Raw genomic sequence first — 27,690 nt, forward strand, 5'->3', positions numbered from 1 at the left:
TTTATTTTAATTAAGTATATACATGTAAGGTCAGATAATATATACATTTACTTTTTAATTCAGATTTTTGCAATTGCATGAATTAATCATAATTTTTTTTAATATAAAAAGTCTACTTTTTTTTAGATTAACACAAGCCTTTCAAGCAATACTTTGTGTTATAGTAATTTTGAGTAGTGCATTTAAGCTTACAATTTTATTATTTTCTTTAGCTACACTACAAATTTTATAAATAGGCCATCAAGCTTGTGATTTGGACACATTCATATAATGTCTCGTGGTGGCATAATAAAATGAATAGAATTTGAATACACATGTTGCTGTTCAATGTAATTTGGAACACTTATATCATTATGTACACCACCAAACATTATAAGTTCTCCATTGCCTTTAACTAAAGAATACATCACTAGTTCTTCAGGTGCTCCATTAATCTCTCCCAATCGTGGACACAACCAAGAGACATAATTCATTGAATTTCCATTGACTACTGTCGAAATGTCTAGTACATGCATAGTTAAAGTGTTACGCTTAATTTTTTTAACTGCTGGTTGTCTTTGAGGTGGGTTGCCATGTTGATCATCCTCACCATTTCTGGCCTCTAATCTTTCTAAGTGGGCAATCTGTCTTTGATTGATTAGATCGTTTTCAGGTGGTGGGTCATTTTGAGCAGCATCACAAGCAAAAGCAGCCATCCTATATTTATTAGCTTCCTGTAATTGTCTAACAATTTTCATTCCTTTATTCTGCAATGAGTGACAAATAAAATGATTATGTTAAATAACATGTTAATTTTACAACATTAATATAAGATGACCTACCTTATTCCTCCTTAATGTGGACTCTTTCTTATTATGATCAAAATCACTAGATAATAATGGTTTTGGACTTAAAATAGGAGATAAATTATTTTGAGCACCAGGGTCTATATTCCTATTTTGATTGTTACTTGGCCCAGCTACTGGCTGACCAGGAGGATTAAGCTGGTTCTCTCTATGAGATAGTTGCCGTGGTAAGACACCACGCCTTCCATTAATGTTTTGATCCCTGTCTATAGGCCTTTGTAAACTTTGTTCAACTCTTACGGAGACTGGTGCACCTTCTGGTCTGTTAAAATTTGATAATCTTACTGCTGATGTAACCATAGGTTTAGCTGTGTTCCATCCATTTCTACTTCTACTTAAACTGACCACTTTATCTCCAACTTTGCAAGCAGGGTTACACCAAATATTTGCTGAAGCCCACTCTTTATTTCTAACAGCTATTTCTTTCCAAGTCCATGTTGGACCTTTCATTGTTAATATCCAACAATCACTATATACAAATCTATTTTGTAGTGTTTGCACCCCACCTAACAACATTAATCTGTCACTATCAAGTCTAATCATGGATTGGGCATATCGGGGAGGTGGCCTCGGTTTTGTTGTAGGCTGTTTTCTCCATGTGAATGTAGTAATATCAAATACCCAAACATCATTTGAGCATTGAATTTGGAAGTTTTGTACTGCTGACATTACCAGCCCTCCAAATACAACCATTTCATCACCTCTAATGCATGCAGAATGTCCAGCCATTGGCGGAGGGGCGTTAGCTGCACTTATAAGCATCCATTTATGTGTGTTCACACAGTAAAAATGTACATCATTAAACATTGTGACATTTTGATAGTACTGTGAAAGTGATGGATAAGTCCAACCTCCGAAAACAATTAACCATGCTTTATAATTTACCATTGTTGTGTATGCCTTTGGAACAGGGTATGTTCCAGTTGCCAGAGGTCTAATCCATTGCCTCATAGAGAGATCAAACCTCCATAAATCATTAAATGATGTAGCATTTGTTGTACATCCACCAAATACATACATATTATTTTCCAAGACACAAGCAGCATGGGAAAATCTTTTAGTAATAGTGGGTACAACATCAGTAGAAACAATATTTTTCCATAGAATATTAAAATCACCAACAGCCTTTACCAATTTAATTGATGTTTTTCGTAAGACATCTGTAAAAAAATATACCAAAGTTATTTTTATAGATATTGTCAGAAAAAGGAAAAAATTGTGATGTACTTACTTTGGGCACAGTCACACCATCTTCTACAAACAGACATACAATTCTGTAAGTCTTTGTATGGTGGCAAAAAACCTAAAATAAATTCAAGGACCTCATCAGGTAGATCTTCAATGCCAATTTGTAGAGACTGTAACTTCAGAGATTCATGTATTATTTCCATTTCAATAGTATAAACGGAAGCATCAGAAGTATAGAAGTGTATTACAATAATATCAGCCTAGCTAGTCGTAAGATTGACGGTAAAGGAATACCGTGATTTATCAGCTGCGCATAATAATAAGTAATTTATCAAAATAATTCGACTTCAGCAAGATTTTGAAAATATATAAACTTGAAAGCGATTGCTGAAAATTTAAATAAACCGTATCACTTTTTCGGACTTTAACTCTCGGAGCGATAATATTTTATAGGTTTTAGTACAGGGCGACGCACCATAGTATTTTCTTTTAATTTTTAGGCAGTTCTTAACTTTATTATAAGATCGAACTAATTTGAGATATCTAGTAAAATATTATAATTTTTTGTTTTCATTGTTTAAAATATGTGTTTCAACACAGACTAAGTAGATAAGAAGATATATCTTTTAATTTCTTATTTCTCTGTATGTCTATTATCTATACTGAATAGAATATCAATTGAACATTTTATGTTTAGATGTCGACTGTCAACTTTTGTCAGAACACAGCAGTCAGATTTGTGATTAGTGATTCACCAGAGCAACCAATTCCGGGAAATTTAAGTAAACAAATCTTATGTCACCTTAACATCTGCACTAAATTGTATAATTAATACGGAGACAAAAAATAGGATGAATAGCACTAATACAGTATAGTATAACATTAAATGTATCTAAGTTTCACTTACTAATTCAAGATAACCTTAACCTGGAACTTTAAGACACAGAAAACTGATTTTCGTTACAAGGTCGAACCTTGTGTGTAAATAGGTAATAATGCAGCATATTATTCAAGCCAGTCCATTAATGGACAAAATAAAACAATTTCAACAGACATTATCATTCAGAATACAACTCACCACTTCACAAAAGGTATGTATATCAATTGATTTACATTAATACTTTTGTATCTTAATTAAATTATAACTTTATAGTATATTATAAACACATTTGTGAATAGAATCTAAGTCAAGTTTAAAAAAAACTTTTTTTGGAATGAATTAATTGAGTTGTTTGTTTGTAAGCTAAGCTACATATGATTTATTTTAGGTAATTTTGTGGAGTATTGGGGTAGTTGGTACAAGTGCAGTTGTGGTAGGGGTATTATCCAGATATTTAGCTCGGAAAAGAGCCAAGCCAATCTTCAATCCCAGAATCCAAAGGGCTATTAACAAAAGATTATCAAGGATGCGAAGTCCTAATGGAGGTATACGCTAGTTTGAATTTACAATAAATATTTTCTTTAATTCAGTTTGTGTTATATGAATATTTATTTTAGGTATGGGGTCAGTCGCTAGCAGTGGTGGTAGAAGTAGCCCATTGGGCTTTAGTGAGCGGCTGTCAATGGCTTCAGGTTCAATTGGTTCTGGAGGGGGCGATGCTGCCCCATTATCTCCTCAGCAGCTTGGTGTTATGGGTGAGTTTAGTTTTAAAATTTGACTATTCATTATTTGTAGCTTACTTTATGAGTAAAAATTCAAATTAAGAATTTTCCTATATTTATGTTATTTTTTATTTAGGTTAATATTTCAAGAATAATAAAGCCTTGTGGTTATAATTATTGTGGTAAGTTTTTGAAGCGCCATCTTTTGGCAAATAGAATATTTATCGCACCAAAGCTGACAAATTTATTTCTAAAAATTAATACTTCAGCCAGGTTCAAATATTTAATAATCATCTTCTAAGGTGAGTTTATGACGTATTTTTAACAGCGCCATCTCTTGTTCAGTAGCAGAATTCGATGTTATGTAAAGTTTATTATGGTATGACGCCTAAAGGATAGATTGCGCTGAAAGACAATTTCATCTATTAACTAATTTCTTCAGAAAATGAATGCAGCATTTGAATAAACTGCTTTTATATAATTAGGCTATGGGTTAACGAAAAGTGTCATTTATAAATTACTTGATAGATCTATCTATAGTTCTGAATAACAGTTTTAACCGACTTAAACCTTGTGAATTGTATTGGATAATATTGCAATTAATAAGCTCGAAGTTTGGCCACTCTTACAATATAATATCTACTTATCTAATTAGATGCAAGTATAGGCATCCCTTCATCATGCAGAAAACTTTAATTCTTGTCTAAAATCTGAAATTATATTGAAAAGTCCAATTGCCGTTTATGCTAATATATAATAATAATAATAAATAAAAATAGCGGTACCCCAAGGATATGAGGCGGATATTTCATATTTCTGCTTCTTCTATATCAATCACTTTTTCGTTATAACTCAGTTTTCGTGACGTCAACGATTATTAGTTTTTATTTCATTTGCCTCGGTACGCAATTGCGCGCATATAGAAAGTTATCACTGCCATGATTCGAATCCTCGACGTTGAGGGATGTGCCTTACCATTATTAGGTATTTTATTGGGTTTATATGCCGTTGACGCAAGATGAAAACAATGTCTTTGTCTAGATTTCAACGTTCATATTAATCTGCTAAAACATGAATTAATATAAACATCACGTACCACGAGCGTCTTCTTTATCTCGTGCGCACCGTATGATAATATTTTCTATTAAAATTCCTTTAGTCTGTAAGTACTCAGTACGTTATGAATATCTTCTAATTATTTTTATTGACTCTTCCTAGATGTAATACGTGGAAGATCGCCTTTTAATTTATTTAGACTAACGCGATCAAATTATCAATATTCCACGCCTAGTAACAATGGAATACGAGAGTTGCCATTACACTTGTAATAGCACCAGGGCTATTAGACATATTATGATAGTATATTGTGTAAGTGTAATTATATATTAATTATTTAGTGTAAAAAAAATACAGTGAAGGTCATGAATCTAAGACAAATATACATTATTAACAATTAAAAAAAGCTTAAATTAAACAAATCCAACAATTTTTTTAACAAACAGTTAAAGAAAATTCGTACATACAGCTTTATGTTTGCGATAAATGATGCGTTGTGATGGTTATTCATTGGTATTTCGCCTATTACGCATGTCAGCAGTGATGATGACATACTCGATTTTAATTCGGGGGTCACATTGCACCTTTGTCTTTTATTTTTGTCGAGAATGTCATTATAGATATGTATTTTATCGTAAGTAAATCTTCGTAAGTAATAATAAATGGTCCTTAATTTTGCTGAACTAGCAGTTTTAAATATTTCTAGAAGAAATATAGCCTATGTTACTTAGGGATTATGTAGAAATGTAATTGTCTTGTTTTTCATAATCGGTCTCGCAGTTAGCTTAGAGACGTTTTTTCATATTAATAATTATAGACATCTTTATTTTATTTTAATAAAGTATTCCTACAGCGACTTATTAAACAATATTCAAACAATACATTATATACAAAAGCCAAAAATGCAATACTCATTCAAACATAAACATAAAGCACAGTTTTACCTATTTATACAAAAAGTACAAATTCATACTGAGTTCTAAGTTCTTGATTCATTGATCATTATAATAAATATTTAATATAAAGGAAGAATAACAAAGCCATTATTAATAAAATATACCCGAGGTTTTTTAAATATTTTTTAAGCATTCTTTAGTTACATTAAGTATATCTATTTGCTGGTAATTTGTGTCAAAATCTGAAGGTATACGATACATGGCTGAGTTACGTTAATAGTTTTTAACCGACCGAACGAACGACGATTTTCCGCATCTCAGTATATTTATATGATAAAAAATTGAGAAATCCTGCTGCACAAAGTTAAATGATGCTGATCACCATATTAGTTATAAACACGTGCTTGATTCAAATAATTTAAGACTAAAGTATTAGATGTCACTTTATAATCATTTATTGAAATACTATTTTAAAACTTTGCATTTGTTACTTATATATTATACAATAAAAATTAATAACAATTCTTAACTATAACTATGTGTTTGGATCATAAAATTCGATGTATTGCAATGTGGCTCGTTGGTCTAGGGGTATGATTCTCGCTTTGGGTGCGAGAGGTCCCGGGTTCAAATCCCGGACGAGCCCGATTTTCTTTTGAACTTTTTTCTTAATGTATTTTTTATTATTAGTATAATTATGTATTTTAATTACATACGGTTTAGGTAAACTGTGCTTTTACTTTAATCTAATAAAATTAATTTATCGTACCTACTTTAAAATGTTATTTTAATAAAAATCTTAAATATAAATATGTACTCCATATGTGTATAAAAAATGTTTCAAACGTTACTTGAATATTAATAATAAGTAATGTGTTTTGGCCTTTGATTTAGTCAATATAACCGGTATGTTGTTCTTAACGATGTCGTAAACATTTGAATTAATCATGTATATCTTTATAGCTTTGAAACTTATACCAAAATTTCAATCAATATATCAACCGGCTCGTTGGTCTAGGGGTATGATTTTCGCTTAGGGTGCGAGAGGTCCCGGGTTCAAATCCCGGACGAGCCCGGATTATCTTTTTATTTTTCTCATATTTTATTACGTGATTTAATAAATACACTCTACAATGTGTGACACAAAAACCTTGCATAGTTTATATTTTCTTTAACGTACACGCTGAGTTAATGATTCCTTTGATTGTGCGTTAGTAAACAGTGGGGAAGCTCGGCTGACTGGCCCCTTTTCGTCCCTTCATGCAACGGGAATAATTTAAGAGGTTCCTTTGAGCTGGTTTTAGCTAAAATATGTCCTCGGGATGAGAATCACTTCCAGTCAAAAGATAACCTACATGGCCTAAGGCTTTGTAATTTTTTTGCTTCTGTAATGTCTCATAACGGGCTTGTTTATTTGTCTTAAATACGAAGAATGAAAATATTTTTTTTGTGGCTGATGAATTTCGTTATTCATAGCTTAAAAAACATTTCACATCTCTTCTTTTGACAGTATTTTTTTCTAACAACGTTAGTGGGTAGTATGCCTTATGTGCCTAATTATATTTACAAATGTTTGTTAGTTAAATTTTTTAATGTTTGTAAAGTAGTGAAGCAAGTGATGAACTGAGCAAACAGGTCCAACATAATGAATTAGTAGACGAAATTGGCAAGTAGTTTATGTACAATTATGATATCGTTCTGCGCCATATTAAAACGATAAGATAGTTTTTAATATACATTGTTGTCGTAAAATGGTGATGCAGTTTAATAATGTTTTTTTTTCGAATATTAAGAACCTGTTTTAATTATCCAGATCACCTTTAGAACCGTAGTGTCGTGCGTACTGAGACTGAAATAATAGATAAAGTCTTGTCCTATCTTAATTATAGTACCTATACACTGTTGATTTTCCGCTCTTGGTATTCCTTTAGCACAATTTTTTTACATTTTCCTCAACTATTTAATAACCGGTTGATAAACTATATTTGCTCAACGATATTGTAAGTTCGTTCTTTCGTTTTTTAATTTCATATGCCTTCGAAGTGCATAATAATATATATATCTATATCTCTAGAAGTGTTCTATTTTCGAATCACTCTCATATGAATAATTCAATTGAGAAAGCGTCACACTCAAAGATGAAATATACATGAAAGAGATAACGCGCGTCTTCGTTGATCTGTGGTAGATGTATACTGGTTATTATTCATTCATTTATTAGGCTTTAAAGGTCTTAACAAATGCCAAAGTCGTGTTATTTAGGCAATCGTTAATAAGGATTATTGTACTACTTTGCCAAAGGCTGCCAAATGAAAGAGCGGCGTAACCTTTACTCGTTTATTATGTTTATTTATTTATTTAATACATAAATATTATATACTTGTTCACGTTATTGTGAGTCTTATCATGTTTTGGCCTTGTCGCTCTTATACCACTTTAAATGTAGATGAGCGTGACAAAACATTAATAAAGTGATGCGTGTTCATATGTTAATATAGTGTCCGCTATACAATATCTGTGAAATAATATTGGAAATAAAGATATCATTACGAAAGTTATATGAATAGTTTACTCTGTAATATATTTGTAACTACGCAAGTAATAAGTTGTAATAGGATCGTCAAAAATCAAGTCTATTTTTGACATGAACGTGAATTGAAACATCTTTAGCGGCAAATATTTCAAGGTTAATATGTCATTTCGATAGACTCTAATTGTAATATCAAATAGTTATAAGTCAAGATGATGTGGAAGTTTCTCGCCAACACCGACTGCTAAGAAGCACTCGAAACATTAAGTTATGTAAATAATCGAATACATACGGGTGTATATAGGTTAAATAAGTTTTATATGTGACCATTTATAACAGATGAATGATATACAAGGTAAACGTGGAAGATGACCAAATCCAGGAGATGTTAGAAAAAAGATAAAAAAGAGTTCCGCGCGAGCATAGTGAATGACATTCACAATGAAAGTGGATAAAGCAAGAGATATATGTAAGAGCCGTAACAAGTAGAGATCAGTGGTCTTTACCTTCTACTTCGGGAAAAAGGCATGAATATAAAAATAATAATAAACAAAGAAGTTTTATATAGATTTGTACTGGCCTACATATCAAATCTACTTCCACGACTTTTACTTTGAATACCTTATGCTTTGTACAGATACAAGCCTCCGATTTTCTGTGTTTTTTTTTAGTTTATTTGTATGGCAATACATTATGTTTACAGTAAAGAATGAAAAATTTGAGGGTAAGAGTCAATGTTATTGACGTCCACTCCCACGCGCATATCCAACGTAAAATAGTGCGTACGTAAGTTTCGTATGTTTAATACAAATATACTGCAGTGTTTATTACATCAAGCTCATGGTAGAACTACTAGCTCATAAATTATGTATTAATATTTGTATTTCACGTCTCTAGAGTATAAAATACTTTTGGATTGTAAACAGCTTCACGCGTACGTGACATTTTCACGATTCCTTCGCATTTTAGGCCGGATTAAAATAGGATCAGTGTTTTTAAATTAATAAACTGGATAGGTAAAAAAAATTGGCTCGGTTAAACATATCTTTGTGTTCGTTGATAATTCTTGAAGCCTTTGCGATAATTTAATTAGTTCAAAAAATATGTTTTATTTAAAATGTTTTGTTATATCAATGAGTGTTTTATCATATACTGTCGTATACCTATAATTCAAGCCGTTCTTAGTGTGTAACTATACCTATTCATCACAATTAATTACCCACAACGATGTCTTTACTGCAAAAGTAATGTTTTAAATTTGTGCAGTAATTGCACAGTATTTCTACCTAAAAGCTATATTTAGTGTAGAGTTCATATTTTTTTATAGCTTCACGCAAAGCGTATTGCCACAGACAAAGGTAAGGAAACGGATTAGAAAAGAAAAATAATTTTACATCGAACCAAAATTACATCGGGTATAGGTAGGTCATCAGCAGGTTATAAAACTATCTTTAATACATATTAAATACTACATAATGAAAGTTCATACTTGCTAAGTTTAAATCTAGTATTAACCTCCTTTCTATTATCCTTTAAATTTCCTTGCTCGCAGTTAACAAGCCTATTTAAATTGTCATTAAAACACATTAACATATTAATTACACTTTAATGGTTAAAACAAAACTTACATGGAACATCACATATGCTTCGAAAAACAATAATATTGATGTCACGAGATTCATATATCTACTTATACAGTATTAACAAATATCTTAAAGTTATGAAACAGCTTCTATCTAAAATTTCAAGCATAGTACTTGTAATAAAGGCAATACGTAATTTACATCGACGAGGCAAAAATGAGGGTACGCACTGGACGGTAGCTTGCGCAGTAGTCGTAGGCTAGTGTTAGGCTATCAGATATGCATTGATTGATCTGTCAAATGTCTTGAAATCCGTCGAAATTGTTGATATAACCCTTATGGGGGATCCAATCGAGTCGTTCCGTAAATTCAACCTACCGGGTCAGTGCGTACATGTTATGGTAATTCTAGGGCTAAGCAAATTTGAACTTGGAAAACACTTTCGCATCAAATACGCATACAAATTAACACTAAACTTAGGGCGTATTACTCTAGGTGGGATAATGATTACTACAATAAAGTGAGATTCTGATCCTAATAACTATAAAAGATGCGACAAAATACTGAAAATAGCAATTTAAAACAATATACATATGAAATGAGTTGACTTAATCTATTTGCTCATACAAAAATATCATTCATTTTCTTTACACATACAAAAGAAATAGCTTAGCATTATATTAGGTATATCGTTATAATACATATTGTTTTTTTATGTTATAGGTGTAGGAAATATATTTTTGATATAATTGATCTAAGAAGCTAGTGATATCTATTGGAAGGTTTCACTTTGGTATTTTATAATATAGAAATTATTGAAATGAAACATAAAATAAATCAATTATGATTCAGAATAATTACGATTCCTAAAAGAAATGAAGAAAGTATTTCATATAAAATAACCCATTTAAATAAATCACTATTTAATTGCGTAATCAAATGATAAATAAATTAAATACATAATCCTTAAAATCTAATAAACTTTTTGTTGAATAAAAATTAACCTAAACTATTATATCGGTGAATTTAATAACATTGTTTTGTGGTCAGTACCGAAAAAAACAACAGTTACCTTTTCGGTAAAGACGCTATTGAAGCTATTGAAGTCCAGTTTTCCAGGCTACTCTAAAAGTTAAAACACACATTTTAATAATAATTTAACGTAAATAAATAATTATCTAAACATAATGGTGGTGCAACAATTTTTTTTTTGTTATAGATCTTATGTTCGGACACCGCGAGCAATATAACGAGTGTTAAGGTCGCTCTGCGACTAAACATTTAACTATTTACATAATCTATTTACATAATCTATTTACATACATACGTGTTTGGCTCTTTGTAACATTGGAATGGATATAATCATTTACCAGGAATGTATAATCTCAAGCGAATAATCTATGTACACGGTTTTCTCAATAGTTGGCCTCGCGACCTAAAAAGCTATCATAAGGTACTTTTATAATACTTTAATTTAAGCTATAGTTGGGAATATTTGATATATCGATTTTATGTACAACAAGCTAATTGAAACTTAAAGTAACAACGCGAATGGAATTAGCAGTGTAATAGAAAAGATTCTTATCTTGAAACCAGAGTTTGGATGGCTTCCTAAACCTCCAACGACGGATCTATTGATGTCTTCTTTTTCTGGTGGTCCTTTCACCATATCTTCACTGCTGTCTTCTAAAATACTGTTGCTGTCCATGATCATGCCGATGTCGTTCTTTTCCACCGACGGTGGTAGAGGTGGTGGTACTGTTGTTGTCGTCGTTGTTGTCGTAGTCGTGGTAGTTGTTGTAGTTGTTGTTGGCACCAATGTGTTGTTAGACGTGTAGTAAATTTCGCCATAAACAGCCTCAACTTCCACGGTGTTTTCAATGCGCTCACCACGGATGTGTCTTGATCGAGCGTTATTGTCTTTATAGTATGTTGTGAGTTTAGCGGTATATTGAACATCACGATCCGTATTGTTACCCCTGAAGCTTACGTTGCAAGCTGTGCCAGGTTCCAAGAATATCTGAAGCGTGTACAGCTCTTTCTTCTCCTCTTTGTAGGGGTTGGCCCATTCAATTTGTGGGAATTGAGTGCCGTCGCTCATTTCTATTGTCGTGTTGAGCCCGATTGCAATTCCGTGGCCATGACCCCAGGATAATGTGTAGTTGAATTTATATTCTATTTCCGTTGTTACTGTTGCAGCGACGTCGTCATCATTTCTCAGGAGTCTTTCTTCAAAGACTTGTGGGTCCGACTGTCGTACATGTTGTGTAGGTAAGTCGAGTTCCACGTTATCCAATTTATAACTAACCGGTTCCACTTCAATTAGAATTTCACCATTATTTTCCACCAATTCGTTATTTTCTTCATCAAATGATATAAGTTCGCCAACCGTGCTTTCGTAGTTAATTCTTCCGATATTGTGTGAGTAACCAGTGTTTGCTTTAATTCTTCCAACAAAAGTGGTATCGAGTGAAGAATCCACTGCAACTGCGCCACTTGGTTTTGAGTTAAATTTGTACCAAGGCGTCCATATAATTAACGAGGCGTTTTCAATATTCTCCATGACTTCGAATATGGTGTAGCTTTTAGTCCCTGACACTGCGCAAGAGTTGTAATCTGGTCTTAACTGCCCAATCAACATGTCGCCTTCATGTCTTGTTCTGCAGAGGTATATGGGCTCTCCTAGAAAACAAGAAATTATCGTTTAAAATTCAATCTTATAGACTTAATCAAACTTATTATAAAACGTAGACTAAAGTTGGTACGGTTTTTATTATTTTATATTGAAATGACATCGTAATCGAGGTATAAAATCTGGTACTAATTTAAAACCAAGTTGTATAAAAAATCAAAATGGCTTTTGTAAAAAAAAATTGAGCCAAATAATGTGAGACATATTTCAATTATATAAAAACAAATGTAGCAGTTAAAAACAATGTATGCTATGTATGCTAACTTTGCGCCGAAGAAATCAAGGGTAAGTCTTGAGAATAACCTACCTGATTCTGTAATTGCCCCGATAACATAATTTTCCATGGCTTCATTCTTCAAGTTGGCCCATTTAAGTGTGCTGGAGGTGACGATTTGTTTTAGTCTAGCGTTAAATAGACCAACCCCAGCCTCACTAAGGACGGGAGCAACCAAGGTTGTTACCAGTAGCAAAACCCAAAATCCACTCGAATAATTTCTAGTTCTCTCCATGATTGCAATCTGTGGACAAAGAACAAAAATTGATTATATTTTAATAATATAAACAAAGACATATCTATGGAATAAAATTATGCAGATGTATTTATAGCCGACCATCTTTTCAAATAATTAATTACATACGTAAAACACTTCTGTGTCCGATGATTTTTAACAGCTTGTGAGGTGGGCATTTACGGAAACTTTACCAACTCATCTAAGTAGTACAATTTCGTTTAAAAATGGAACACGATAACTTCGTACAAACAAGCGGTAAATGTGGCCATGCGATCACTTGCAAACTCAATTTTCCTGACTGAATTACTGAAACAATTTTGCTCTGCGCTGGGGTGACGCTTTTCATAGAACATACGTATATCAATATACGCGGGTTGTTCGAGTTTGCCTATGCAATAGCGAGTTTGTTATACTAATGACGGAACTTTAATGCATTTTGTATGTAAATTGAAGCTTTTTGAAATTGCTGTCATCTGGACTTTAAACAGAGGAAGTTATTAATACAGTTTTTTGTCTTAGAACTTAAAAATTTGCGTATATTCTTTGAACAATTTTCCGTTCCGTCTACTACACGTTTTAGCGGCTGCCTTGGGTTCCTATGCCTCCGTAAAGCAAACTGCATCCCACGAGCTTTATAATAGTAATTAAAAAGATATAAGCGATGGAAAAATATAATTACGATGCAGTTATTGATGGCCTCTTTACCTTCTGGGGTGGACTGAATGGCGCCAAACAAATCGATTTTAAATGCTTACAGGTAACCGTTTACCGTTATTGTTGGGTTTGAATAAACTTTATGGTTTTTTGTGATAAAAACCAGCGATTGGCAAACCAGATATGACAAATGTGTTCTAAAACTCGAATCTTAGTATTAAACATATTTTACTTGAATTAAGCTAAGTTATAGATAAATTTAATGACAAAGAATGTTGCGAAGTAAAAACTGATTTTTGGGAAAAGTAAATAAAAACAAGGAAATAGTCTCGCGTCTTATCTACCCCAATAATTTATTATATCGCACGTAAATCAAGAGGGTTAGATTGAGATTTCGAAATTCTTCAGAAAAATAGGACTAAATAAAATATAATTTCTTCTTGTACATTCTACATGGTGCATAGGTAAAATGTTATAAAAAAATATCAAAAGTTTCACGATTTAGACACCTAATTGAATGATATATCTAGCGTATATCTTAGCTAGACACGTTTCTGTACTTGTTTTCTTGTTTTTTTTTCTTCAATATAATAGCCTAGTGGCTGTCATGCCTTTGATGTAATTATTTCTTTCTTTCCTTCCTTAAAACGAAGTACTTCCTTTATAGAATCGGTTCCATATTTAATACTTAATTAAAATTTACTTTCTATCTCATAAACTTGTCTAACGACCTTAGTATTATTACTTTAAATTTTATTACGCAATACAAATTTGTTGCAATTAATTATCGTTTTTATGTATGCTAATTTCATGGCCGTTGAGTTGTCGAACACGTATACGCTTAAACTAAGCTTTATTGACAGCCGTATTTAAATAATATGAATATCAGTAATAATCTTAAATAATCCTAGATATATTTTTTTTAAATATAATTACAGTTATATCTGACTTTTACAGTACTTATCGAATCCATACTCCTAACTGAACCATTTTTTCTTCTATAGATACCTAAAAACAGCTCTAAATTTTAATAGAAGGTACAAAACGCAACTGGGATGGGAGTGCCTAAAATGTAAATACAGCAGTGGGCACTGACGGCCGCACTGCGACCGAGCTTTTAAACAAATCGATGTTTCAATATTTGAAGAGGAAACTTTAGCCTTTACCAAATTTTACAAACGCACGCTCTCTCCGCTAATATTTCGTTTTGCTATGCTTTTGAGGTAAATGTAGAGGTTGCCTATACGTGTTCAGATACCAGACTATATTAGCTAAATAATGATTTACTGGTTTTACAGATTACATATATATTTTAACCGATGTCATCATTAGCGTCTGTTTTCATCACATCGAAAAATGAATTTGACAATACACATAGTCTGTTAGTTGTTAATGCAATAAGACTATATTTTTGTATTTGAATAATGGATATTTGATATCAAAACTCACGTTTTTACACTTAGATTAGACTAGTTATCAATTGTTTTATGTATTTTACGTTATCTTAATTGTAGTTTTATTCTATACCTAGCGTACTGTACAAGTTACTAATTGATTTAAATAAATTTAATTACATTTTATAATTCCTTCCACAATCCAAAGTATTTTTCCATATCAAACATATGTAGCATTCAATTATAAAGAACGAACAATTTCATAGATATTAGAACTAATTTATTTAATTAAATTTAATAACACCAATTGACATGGACCATTACATTTGACATAAATCCGAACGCCCCTGCGCCATTTGTTTAATCTTTATAAGCATGCTGTAGTGTTAAAGAATTTACATATTGAAATATGAACGTTACAATTTATGTTATGATTGTGTACGCGACACATTTATTAAAAAAAATACCTTTAATATTTTTATTAAAGGTATTTTTTATTAAAGGCCAACACGATCTAATAATTACAACCGTGTACTAATTTGAATTAAAACCATTTTAATATAGATAAACGCGAATTTATTATATAACTGGACGATCAGAGCATTTTCGACGTTGGTTCGCGTGTTAGTGACTTAAAAGACAGAAAAACACAACATAGAAAATAAATTAATGATTTTATCAAAAGTTGTTATATTATAACGCATCAAATTTTAATATTACTTTTATAACGTCTTAGCAAGATTTTAAACGCTATATCAAGCTACACAATGTTTTGGGCAAAGGTTATCGTCGATTTCGACATTGACGTATGTTTCGTTATTATCCTCAATACTGCCGAGGGGTTATTTCTAAGAAAGCGAGTCATCGCGGAAGGAAGTTTGGTTTAACAGGTGTACTACGTATTAATTACAAAAACAACTGTGAACACACAAAAAGCTTATCAACCGGCTTCATACTACAGTCAATTTCTATTTGTTTACCTCAAAGTTCATAGTTTTCTGGAAACAAGAAATAAATTCGCTGCTCGGAGGGAGTCTGCTCCATATCCCTAGGATATCAATTATTCATATATACACGTTACAGCTATATATGAATGTTAAATTATTTGCTGACCTTTGCTTAGATATATTTTTAAGGAACAAGGGCAAACAGACAGGAAGCTCACCTGATATTAAATGATATCGCCACCTATGGACGCGCTCAAAGTCAGATGGCTCGAGAGTAAGGCCGGAGTGCCGGCCTTTTAAAAATTGGTACGCTCTTCTTTTGAAGACCTCTAACTCGAATTAGTTCTGAAATTTAGTGGGCAGCTGGTGCGAAAAATCAAGTTGTGGAACGACGGACGTCTCGGTGATGCACTGAACAGAGAAGTAAGCTGCCAATTTCGGAGGGATATAACATGACTGTCTATATTACTAGCTGACCCGGCATACGTTGTTTTGTCATATGAACTATTTGTATAGTAATCGAACACCGAGAGTTGATGATTATTACAGTAGTGACATCGCTATTAAATCGTTTGTCGTATCGTTGGCAGGAAGGTAAAACTTGAGAGTCATATGTATGCAAAAAAACTGGGGTACTTATCAATTAGTATACAAACGACCTCGATCAGGCCGTTTCGGAGTATGGTGAAAACACTAGACAAGAATTTAATACAGGTGTGACTCTTGCAAGTATAATAAGAGGCTTAATATGAGTCAGAGTAAAAACGAAAAATGACAATATATAGAAGTATACAGGGAGTATACAACTCCAGTATATGAGTGACATTGACGTGCTTATATATAGTGACATTGGTTCCGTGACTCCAACACAATACCCTTCAGCCCTTCGACAGACACTTGTCTAGCACTAGACGAGGGGAGCTTTCAATAAAACAAGAAAATCTCTTGTCGGTTTCCTCCCTAAGTCTATATTTCGCTAACCAAACAAAAATCCTGCATTAGGCAATTGGAGGGAGAATCGGAGGTACTATGTTTTGCCAAATGAGGGCTTTATCGCCATGATTTATTTGGGTGACATCATTCTTTAATTTACTAGTAAAGTTTTACGATACGACCCTTACATTGAAGGTCGTTTTTGTTGTACTATATACAAGGACAAAATTGTATGTCGTATGAATTCATTAAACCATGAACAAGGGAAGGGCTTTCGTCCAATAATTCGAAAACCGTTTTCGTTTTGAACTGAAGTCAAACAAATATCTGATAAAAAAAAATTTGGACATACTTCAAATTATTGGTCATAAGTTGCAAAGTTCGACCTCCTTGTGGGCAGAGAACTATGTCTACATGTACCATAATATTATAAACGTCTTTATGATGTTTATAATAATAACAATGTTTATACATTTATGTTAACGGCTTGAGAGTTGAGGCTTCACAGAAATGATTTATCGCATAGTCGAGGTGACAGATTGGGTTACGAACGCACCATTGTACATCATTCGTCAACATCCATTCATGAACACAAAGACTCATCAGTCGCACTAATTAAGTACGGTTAGGGTTTATTTCCAGTTTGTAAAATAAAAAATATCCGTATTACTTTCAGATAACTTGTTTTTTGTTGTAAATTAATTCATAATTTGTTAAAAGGCCAAATTAATTGCTTTGTCACGAGTAACATTTCCTTATCAATATTTATATACTGAAGTAGCAGACAGTGTCCTGTACACTTCCTTAAAACAAGTCACCTAATTGTAAATTTCAACCATTCTCGAAATCACTTGAAAACACAAAAACTTATTCTAAAATCGGTTCAGTTGTTTAGGGATTTTATTTCAAACAGACAGGACAAGGATTAAGAATTTAGACTTTAAAAATTTCGACACGGTCATTTTCTTAGGACCTTACTATTATTTAATAAAATATCGATAAACCACTTAAACACTGCCATTTTTGGGACCTTACAGTTTTATTTGAATCCACGAAGTTAATTTTTAATATCTATAACCATTTAACATTACCTGTTAACACATGAATGAATATTTCATAATTGAACAAAAATTAGAGTTGAAAGCTCCTAAGAGTTAAAACTAGAACTTGATTTGATTATCTCGAATGTAGAAATATGAAATTGATTTCTATTAGATGCATTTAGAGCAACCCTCTCCACACATTTACCGCTATAATTAATCCGATTAACATAGCAAACACTAATATGATTCTCGCCTGCTTCTTGGATTAGAAAATTTACCACATCGCCATACTTAATCCCTATGTACGTATATACGTAATAAGATAAAAAGCCTGTTTATTATTACATAAAGAAGGGGGAAGAATTATGTGCTTTTGTGTGTATGTTACTCCAACTGTGGAATTATATAATATTTGTGGTATTTGACAAATTTACGAAATGGTTGACACATATGTATATAAAACTAAGTAGCATTTTCATGGCCTAATGTAAAAAATCTTTTAAATGGAGTCAAGTTCGGTGGCGGGTGTTGTAGATATGTTTAATGGAAACACTTTGTTTGAAGCTGGGTGTCAACTGGCTTAAATTGTTTAAAACGTGTTAATAACACAATATGGGGTTTCGACGCTAACAAAAAACTAACTTGACTTTTGTAACGGTTCTTAATCTAAGTGATACTTCAATATGAGTATAGTCATCGGATACGAGAATGTTAAATTACAATTTATGAGTGTGGAAAAAACGAAAGGGCTCATTTCGGTATTGGCAAGGCTAACATTTGGTTTACGCTTCCAATTACAGTCAAAATCTGTTATAACGACATCGAAAGGACTACTCATGTTTGGTCGTAAAAACCGATAGTCGTAAGCCGATGACGTTGTTATTAAGTACTTAATACAATAGAATTCAGTCGGGACCGTTGATTTTGGTCAATATAACCGGTATATTGTTGTTGTTCTAAACGATGTCGTCGTAAACGGTTTTGACTGTATTAACTAAAATATATATATGTGACGATGTTTTTACGAATTTACACATAAATTTAACTTTTATTGTCTTTTATCAATAACTTAATGATTGTCTTTTGTTAAAATAGCTTTTACACATTAAGAAAAACACTTTTTGAACGGATTAAAGCTATGTATTATTTTTAAAACTTTAATCCGTTCAAAAAGTGTTTTTCTTAACTTAATGATTCTCTATATTGTTTTAGTCTATTGAACATAATATTAAAAACTAGAAATTTAGGTATCCACTACTATAATAGATTAATTCTAATTCGACGCTAAGCTATAAAATATGTAGTTCTATATTAGTAACAAAGACATACTTCATACAATGTAAAATCGGCCGTTTATTTTTAGCTATGAATACAGAGACATAAATTATAATTAAACGCAATAATTTTATAACTGTTATCGGTTACATTAAAAGCTTGACGATAAATCAATGATAACCACGTTATCAATCACTAGCTTTTGCCTACGGTTTCGTAGGCGACGGCGACGTTTCAGGGAAAAGTTCGATCGAAAAAAATTGGATGTTATAAATCGTAGGTAAAGATTTACTTATGAAATTTCTTTTCAGATATTGTATTCAGAAATATGGAGCTGTGTACCGAAATTGATGTGCATAGGTAGGTATAAATTTTAAAATGCGATCCAGTCGAAATAACATTCTCCTAAGGCTCTAGATTCACCAAATTCGAGTCGAATTGCTACAAGGTACAAATTTTTGGAAAAATGTTCGAATTGCGTTGACTGATAAAACGTAAATCATACGTATTACATTATTTTAAATTTAGAATACAATTTTTTAAATTCTTATGACGAGTAGTGTTTTGTTTTTCTTGTTGTTCTTGTATCGATAAAATGAGAGTTACTTATAAAAATGGTGACACCAACACGACTAGGCTTTTAACCCAATTCTGTTCAGCTTAGCCAGCATTCAGTTGGGTCAGCTTTAGTGGATAGACAATTAAGTTAATTAAATTACTCCCTTCGAGCCTCTGCCTTATTTATACATCCACTTACTCGAGGCCATAGAGAATATTTATTACTAACGCGATAATATATGCGAATATATATTAAGAAAGTTACCTTTCGATACACGATAATGGTCACTAACTGTATATAAAAAAACATCGAAAGATTTAGACCCAAAGGGTATACTATAAAACTCAACAAAATTCTACAACTCGAAACAAAACATCGCCCCTAATAAAACAACTGTGACCGCATTCATCCATTCTCTTAATGTCCTGTAATCCTCAAATCAACATTCCGCACAGGGACTAGCAAATGCACTCGAATGCTAAGAGCATATTTGACCTGGATCTGAAATACTATGCGCGTGAGATGGGTTATTTTCAAACGCAATTATGCCGGTAATAGCGTCGTTATCAAGTGTATTATTATCATTGGCTTTCACCGGTGAGCTTTGTTCGAAAGCTAGGGCAAGGCTGAATTGAAAACTACGTATTTGGTACTACTTTGATAGAGACAATGGTGCATTCATAGTGCATAGAAATAGAAAATAGTGTCGCCTTGTGATAGGAATAAATAGTGGGAACATGAAAAAATGCGCCACCTTTTGTCATATTGGCTTAATAATCGTCAAGTTCCTTATTCCCGATAAATATAAAATGTAGGTTATTAGAAATATAATTTGTATAACGTACATATAAATGCTTAATTTCTGTACTTTCTTACTTATGCTATTAATTAAACATACTGTCAACTGCTTAATAAATCAGACATTTATAATTCTTTATAAACGAAAAAGGGGTATAATGAAAAAGAAACAGATTAAAGGTAAAACGATCCCATTATATCGTAGCTACAATGGCCACCAACGATATTTTAGTATAGAAAATTGCACTATAAAAAATCGAGTATAGTAGTGGACTCAAAGAAACATTTATCAGCTGACAATAAATCAATCAATATGTCTGTGTCATTGGAGTCTGGAGGCGCCTGGCCGATATATGTAACACGATATATTTACTTGACTTGCTATTTAACGAACGGCTATAGAACGGAATAATAATAAACTGATTACAATTGTATAGTTGTGCTAATGCGAGTGGTATATATATATATTATCTAAGAGCATATAGAGGTGGCACGGTTTCAACGTCCGACGAATAAGGTATGAAAAAATGGAAAATAGTGTACAGAGTTTTTAAATCGTAAATATTTTTATGATAATTGACAAAAAGAAATATAATGAAAACTTTATACATTTTCGTAACAACGTGTTTCTTTTCTTACAGCACTGAGCTGCAATAACATATAGATTTTATATTAGCGAGATGCTCCACACCGCTGCGCAAACGCACTGGTCCAAAACCATCTGATATCGTGGGAATTAACTTCTAAAAATAGTTTTATTTGTCATACTGTGTTACCTTATAACAATTCTGATTCATTTATGAAATGATAAAGGACAATAACTAGAGTTACCACAACTGAGTCATTTTATAAGTCATCAGTTTGAAAACAGGAGACTATGTTTATAGTATGCGGGTGTTAATTTACATTATGTTATATATTTTTTGTGCAATTTGTTTCGTCTGTTAAAATAATAATTTACAGAAGTGGCGGAGTGTTGACAGTTCTTGCTCTTGATTTGAGAACTGGCAGTAAACGTTGATATTGACGTAAATATTGACGTTTATAAGTGTACATATAATAATTTAAGTAATGTATGAACGTCAAAATCGAGATATCTGTTGTATTTGGAAAATCCTGTATTATGAGGATTTATCGTCTAATTATAGCAATTAATCCATATTAAAATATACGTATATGCTCCTGGTGAGGGTCAAAGGAAGGCGTTAGATGCACAGCGCGAAGAACCGATCATACTGGAAATTTAGAGGAAAGGCCTATGTCCATCAGTGGACGTCAACAAGCTGAAACGAAGGAAATATATGCTACTAGCGTTTCGCGTTTAGATATAAAATGTTTTTTAATCTAAAAACATTATAATGTTAAGGTTTGATGAAATACTGCTGCATCACGCAATACCTGTCCACTGCCCTAGATAGTAGCAAAAAATCCATTAAGCTAATATCAGCTTTTACTCGCGGGGAAACTTACCGTTACAATTAATTTACGAACAGTATATCCGGCCAGTATTGTTGCTTTGGTATTGTAAACTGCCATCAACTAAATCTACAGTGCATAACGTGCTGATATATGAGATAAAATATGCATTCACGCCTGCGTTTCCGTTGGCAAATATTAGCAAATTGTCAGTGACTATACATATACGTTATTATATTGAGTTAATCAGCTAAATTCTATATTTAAATATGTATAGATTTGTAAAAATGTACCTATTGGAGCAGTATTGGCCTAGTTCAGTGTGAGACTCTTGTCTGCCAGGTTATAGATTCGGGTTCGAATAGACTTTCACTCTACTGCGTATTTAACACTCGATCTGCCTCTATATATAGGCCTACCGTCTGGATCAACTTAACAAAAATTTCTCTGAAAACAAATAGTATATGATATACTATTTACACCATCCAATATTTTTGATGACGATATATATCCTTAGAGAAATTGAACTCCGGACACTGTGTGAAGATAGCACAGTGCGTTACATGAAAATAATTTATTATTTGCCTGAAGTATTGTACATTATTAAATAAACCAAAATAAATATTGCAATAATGTCTTTCGTCACAAGATTTACCGTTCGTAGTGTTGACGATCTATAGAAATAAGTTTAGCTGTTCAAAATCGTATCACTGTAATATGTCAGAACCGTTATCCGTAAAATGAATAATGTCCGACCGTTGTTAGAAGTTATTCCATAAATCAAACAGCGAGGGACTAATTATGCTAGAGTTAATATAACACCTGCTTTAATGGACATGCTACGTCGAAATGGTTAGTTGCGCCAATTTGCTAACTCAATTCGTTGTATATGCCCTGCATTTTAATTAAGACTAGATACTAGATTACCGTAAAAACAAAACTCTGTAATAGAATATTTGCCCATAACAGTTCATTAACACAATGTATGCCCATATAGTGTCAGTCTTCAAAAATTTGATACAAATTTTTGAATTTGGAAGATCTGGACACACGCCCCCGCAATGTAATTTTTTAGTACCTTAATTACATTTTATAACGTCTTCTCAATTAATGAATTGCTGGATGTTAAATACACATGACATGTGTTTGTAATACTAAAAACATAACAGTTTACAATACATAGAATTTGAGAATCCATTACTAATGTTAACTCAAATTGCATTTTTGTGTAGGTCCTATGTATCTAAAATTATATAAGGATTAAGGAATTTCTAGATCTGTGTTGGTAGATTATATAATCAGAGTGCACTTAAGGCGGATGCCCGAATGGAGGATGACAATCTGGCTCCCCACGATTCACGACAACAAGCTGCAAGGTCGCGTCTGATTGTCGATAATAGCACTTATGATACCAGTGACGTAGTGTCCCAGTTTTACGTAACGCTATTTATCGTTTAATTGACGTTTTTACGTCTTGGTGTTCTGTCGGGAGAACGTCCGGTACGCGGTTGCGTCGTAGATACGGAAAATCCCTTTTAATGCCTTGTTACTCAAAGTAACGCAAACTTTGGCATTTTTTTATCGATTTAAAAAAGGAAGGAGGAGGTCCACCGTTGTTTTGCAGATATCATATCAGACAAGTTATTTATCTGTTTTTATATTGGCTCTTTAATAAGGCTGGTTTACACTATAGAAAAGTCTCAAGAATTGAATTTACTGTTTTATCAAAGAATTATACTTTGTACATATTTTCTCTTTAAATCTCAAATTATATCATGTTAACGCAATTTTAAAAATGCAATCCCTCCGAGAAAATTCCTCTAACTGAAAATTCCTTTGAAAGGTTTTAACCTCTCCTTTTTATTGGGACTTACGCCTCCAAACCGGTTGTCGAATCAACTATTTTTAGAAGTGATGACGGCACTGCAAAGAAATTCCATTGAATTTATAGTAATTGTTCATTCCTTTTTGAGGATTTCTAATGAGTCTATAGCATTTTTACATTAAAATACTTTACCTTCGTATGAGATGCTATGAGTAATCCAGCTTTGCTTATCTAATTAAGCGTTCGTAATATCTGAAAAAAGGAAACATTTATTTTAATTCCACCTATTCAGTTTCTAAATTATAAATAATATTTAAATAAATTTTTATTATATATAATTATGCTACTATGTCTCACTTAGAAAATTTGTATCCTAAATTCTCTCAATTTTAGAAGGTCGTTATCAGCTGCCATGTGTATAGTAAAATCTGTGAAGTGTCACTAAAATCCTCTCTTTATAAGTCGGTTAGTTGTTAATGTTAGCCAAGAACATCAAAGTTGCAATAGACAATCATCAGTTAAATAACTGACCAAATTTGTCGCTCGTCAACTAAAACGGTTAATTTTATCTGCCGAATTTAATGATATCCTGTATATTGAAATAATTGATTCTAGTTTATTTTGTCTAGCATCAATTTATATTATAAGCCTAGATTATTTCAACATTTTAAGTAGCTTTTTTAGTGCTTAGAAATTGTGTACTGTCTTCTCGTATTTCAATGTCCCCAACACTTTCGTTGGCTTTGAACGTTTTCAACTCTATTGGCGTTGCGGTCAGGAAACCACCCACAAGAAATTTAAATTAAGTTTAATCGTGTGGTTAAGTGATCTAATGAAATGTAAACTGATGTAATATTATAGCTGTAATTCCTAATTACAAAGCTTGTTGTATTCGTAACTCTACGTTCTTAAGACCTATGTTTAAAAATAGTAATGAATGCACACAAACGTGCATTTCAAACAATTCGCAATTCTTTTGTTTCAAGTCCCCGAATTGTACTTTAAATTACGAACATTTCTCACTATTTATATAGTTGTATTACATTGATCTTTATTACATATTACGGTGAACTGATGCGTTTGACAACGTGAACTTTTATTGCTCTGAGGGGTATCAACAGCTTCCTGCGTTGTAAATTCAAAATTATGGAAATAACTGCAATGTGGTGTGAATGCGTCACAAGAGTGATAATGCAGTCGTTATGCAGCGGTGGCTCGGCCTTCGCCACGGCAACGGTCCCATTGTGAGCAACAATGCGCACTTAGAAACTGGATATCAACTTTATGCCTTAAGTTTGTTTTGCTCTGTTCGTGAGGTAATTGGTTAGAGTAGTAAGCGGAACGACTTAGTGCTTGCGACTAAAACGAAGTACTTAGTCGACTTTTTACCTTCATAGGAGTTTTTTAAAGAATCATGAAGATTTTCTTTTGTTTTTTAGAAATCAATCTTGGGTCTGTGTCAGGTTTAAATTGAAAGGAAATAAGCGGTCTTTCTATGCCGTCTACGTCGTCCAGAGCTGTCGAAGAAAATTGTTCAGTTAACCACAAGAGCACATTAAAGTAGGGACTTCCAATAACGTTAGGGGAATCTGATAGGCGGACAACTGACAGGGGTTAAGTATAGTGCATCGATTTGTTCTCGTACATTCGAGATATTTTGCTAACCGGACGAAAGGATCTTCTGTATTCTTAATATTCATTTAAATTTGGAATTGGAATATAACGGATTTACTAATCGGTGCTAACTACTTGTATAACGGAATTAAGATCAACTTAAAAGTAAAGTATGTTTTAAAGTTAACACGTTCGATTAATTATCAAGTTTTATCTTTACCATTATCATCACCGATTTGGTCCTTTTAAATTAAATTAAATGTACTAAATTCTTAAGATTAAGGCAAAAAACATAAAAATTATTCAGAAGTAACTGAGTTACAGGTTTAAGATACAAAGTCTTCAGAACCGTCAGAAATGTTATAGACAAAAATTTCGCTTTGACAGGTGTTGCAGATTTCAGTATAACACGTTCTCGTATACTATTTTACTCTGAATCAAACTCTTAAATTATAACATTACATTATTAGAGCACGCTTACGTGTAAGTGAACAGTTTCCTAATTATACTTATGCTATATCTGTATTAAAGGCTCACAGAATCAAAACGTATGTCATTTGAATCGTGATATGACCACAAACCCCTGCTGTGGATAATCCCAAATTGCCCGGCAAAATTTCCGAGCCCTTTGTCCAATTGAGTTATTATTGCAGCTGGTTGGTTCAGATGGACGCAAATATTGTCATATTGCCTATTATAAATTGTGTTTTGTTGAGTTGGAACGGATTATAAAATTCGTCACACAGTAACGTTTTCACTTTTCGTAAAAGCAGGTGTGAAGCAATCCATTTATTAGTTTATAGATAGAGATAGAGATAGGTAAAATATATCGTCTTTTAATAACATACTCTGACGTATACAAACTTCATACGAATATCAAAAATATTTTTAAATAATATAGAGAGCCTCATTCATTCCTTTTGTTTTCATTCTATTACTGGAATCCTATGTAATATCTAGTCATACGACACATCCTGTCTATAGGTCTCTTGCCAAATGTTGCACGTTTCGCAGAAAAACGGGGCAAAGTAAACGACGTACTTTCCACCGTTGCCATGGCGACGCCCCGCACACGACGACTCTTTATTCAGTGCTTTCGAATCAAATTCAATAGTATCTCCACTTCTACAACTCAGTTAATCTAGAAACATTCAAAATTATATATATTATTTTGCCAATGCAAATTGTCCCAATGGACAGTGAGATTTGTTACTTTGCTTAATAAGGATCTACTTAAGATCTGTAAATCTCTTTCCCCTACATATATTTGCAATTAATCCCATACACGTGCGTATAATTTATTATAACGATAGATTTAAATTGATAATCACTCCCTTTTAACACAGATCCCATTAAGATTTTAGGCGACTCGCGCTTATTTGCACGGCTTAATCGTGTTTTATTTATTCAGCGACTAAAATTGAAATCAGTGTTGTGTTGTGTGTGTTGATACTAAAACATTTAGAATGTAAATGTTGTTAAGAAATTAATGTTCACTTGTTAAAACCCCGCCATTTCTTATTGTTTTAGTATTAGACTTTGACAACGACAGTACAGTCTACTAAAAATAAGTTTCTGTTAGAAACATATATTGAGATATTAATATTTAAAAATGGAATAATCATACTTACTGAAGTTCTCCGTACTATGCTTGCCTAGTAAAACCAACCCTCCACAATCGATTCAACATTACGTATTTATTGCTAGCAGGGTCCAAAAGGTCGACGTAAATGTTTCAGTTTCATAATTCCCGAAAGACTCAATGTAATCTTGATATAACCACGTTACAATAAATTACAAATAAACGGCTTGTTATGAAATGAGCACCCTTAAAGGAATTTTTTAACTGAATTAGGTGCTATTTTGTTTATTGCTTTACTACACGCAATGATTTTATTATCGAAGGGATTCAATTTATCAAAATCTTTGAAAGACGTCACGCTTAGCTAAACTAAGTACGTCGCGATTTTGTAGGAAAAAGATACGAAGCGTTACGGAATGTACATTATAGAATATTTTCACGAAAATGACGTCATGGCTCTCCCGTCTCCCTTTCAATTAGGTACCTAGAGTTAGGCAGTCGCAAATATGACGTCACTGTAGGTGACTCAATCCCTGTGAGTCAATGTAGATAGAAGTCAATCGATAATAATGTTGAATGAACTTTCTCTTAATAAATGACGAATCAGGGACTCTACTTCTGAATATAAGACAAGCATTTAAGGTGAGGGTGATGAACTTCTAGATAGATCTGATTCTCATTAAATGAAGGTTCTTTGAAAACAGATTGATAGAAAATGAAATCGTTTTCAATTTTTTTTATATATC

General features: G+C 32.6%; 3 protein-coding genes and 2 non-coding genes across 6 annotated transcripts in view; 3 read left to right on the plus strand and 2 right to left on the minus strand.

Moving 5' to 3' along the window:
- Nucleotides 1-12: 12 nt before the first annotated feature.
- On the minus strand, nt 13-2,618 carry LOC123707198 (F-box only protein 42). The gene is made up of 3 exons (XM_045657054.1): nt 2,077-2,618; nt 822-2,005; nt 13-746 (listed from the first exon to the last, which is right to left on the minus strand). The coding sequence occupies exons 1-3, from the start codon at nt 2,234-2,236 to the stop codon at nt 264-266; spliced, it is 1,827 nt and encodes a 608-aa protein (XP_045513010.1). The 5' UTR covers nt 2,237-2,618; the 3' UTR covers nt 13-263.
- Nucleotides 2,619-2,787: 169 nt separating this feature from the next.
- The window catches only part of LOC123706701 (mitoguardin), a 45,960-nt gene continuing 21,057 nt past the window's right edge, over nt 2,788-27,690 (plus strand). The window contains exons 1-3 of the mRNA XM_045656054.1: nt 2,788-3,124; nt 3,302-3,458; nt 3,531-3,668. Of these exons, the coding sequence (XP_045512010.1) occupies nt 3,029-3,124; nt 3,302-3,458; nt 3,531-3,668 (391 nt within the window). The 5' untranslated portion in view covers nt 2,788-3,028. The remainder of the gene's footprint in view (nt 3,125-3,301; nt 3,459-3,530; nt 3,669-27,690) is intronic.
- Nucleotides 6,162-6,233, plus strand: Trnap-ugg. Its single transcript has one exon. It is a non-coding gene; the product is annotated as a tRNA-Pro (tRNA).
- Nucleotides 6,591-6,662, plus strand: Trnap-agg. The gene has a single exon. It is a non-coding gene; the product is annotated as a tRNA-Pro (tRNA).
- The window catches only part of LOC123706702 (protein unzipped), a 28,082-nt gene continuing 11,391 nt past the window's right edge, over nt 11,000-27,690 (minus strand). Inside the window, exons 2-4 of one of the 2 annotated variants that reach the window (XM_045656055.1) lie at nt 23,941-24,000; nt 12,700-12,910; nt 11,000-12,382 (exon numbers count right to left, since the gene is read on the minus strand). In XM_045656055.1, the coding sequence (XP_045512011.1) occupies nt 11,235-12,382; nt 12,700-12,901 (1,350 nt within the window). In that variant the 5' untranslated portion in view covers nt 12,902-12,910; nt 23,941-24,000 and the 3' untranslated portion in view covers nt 11,000-11,234. The remainder of the gene's footprint in view (nt 12,383-12,699; nt 12,911-23,940; nt 24,001-27,690) is intronic. The other variant, XM_045656056.1, reaches the window with a different exon arrangement.

Source organism: Pieris brassicae, chromosome 3 (genome assembly GCF_905147105.1).
Source record: "Pieris brassicae chromosome 3, ilPieBrab1.1, whole genome shotgun sequence".
In the NCBI taxonomy this organism is placed as follows: domain Eukaryota; kingdom Metazoa; phylum Arthropoda; class Insecta; order Lepidoptera; family Pieridae; genus Pieris; species Pieris brassicae.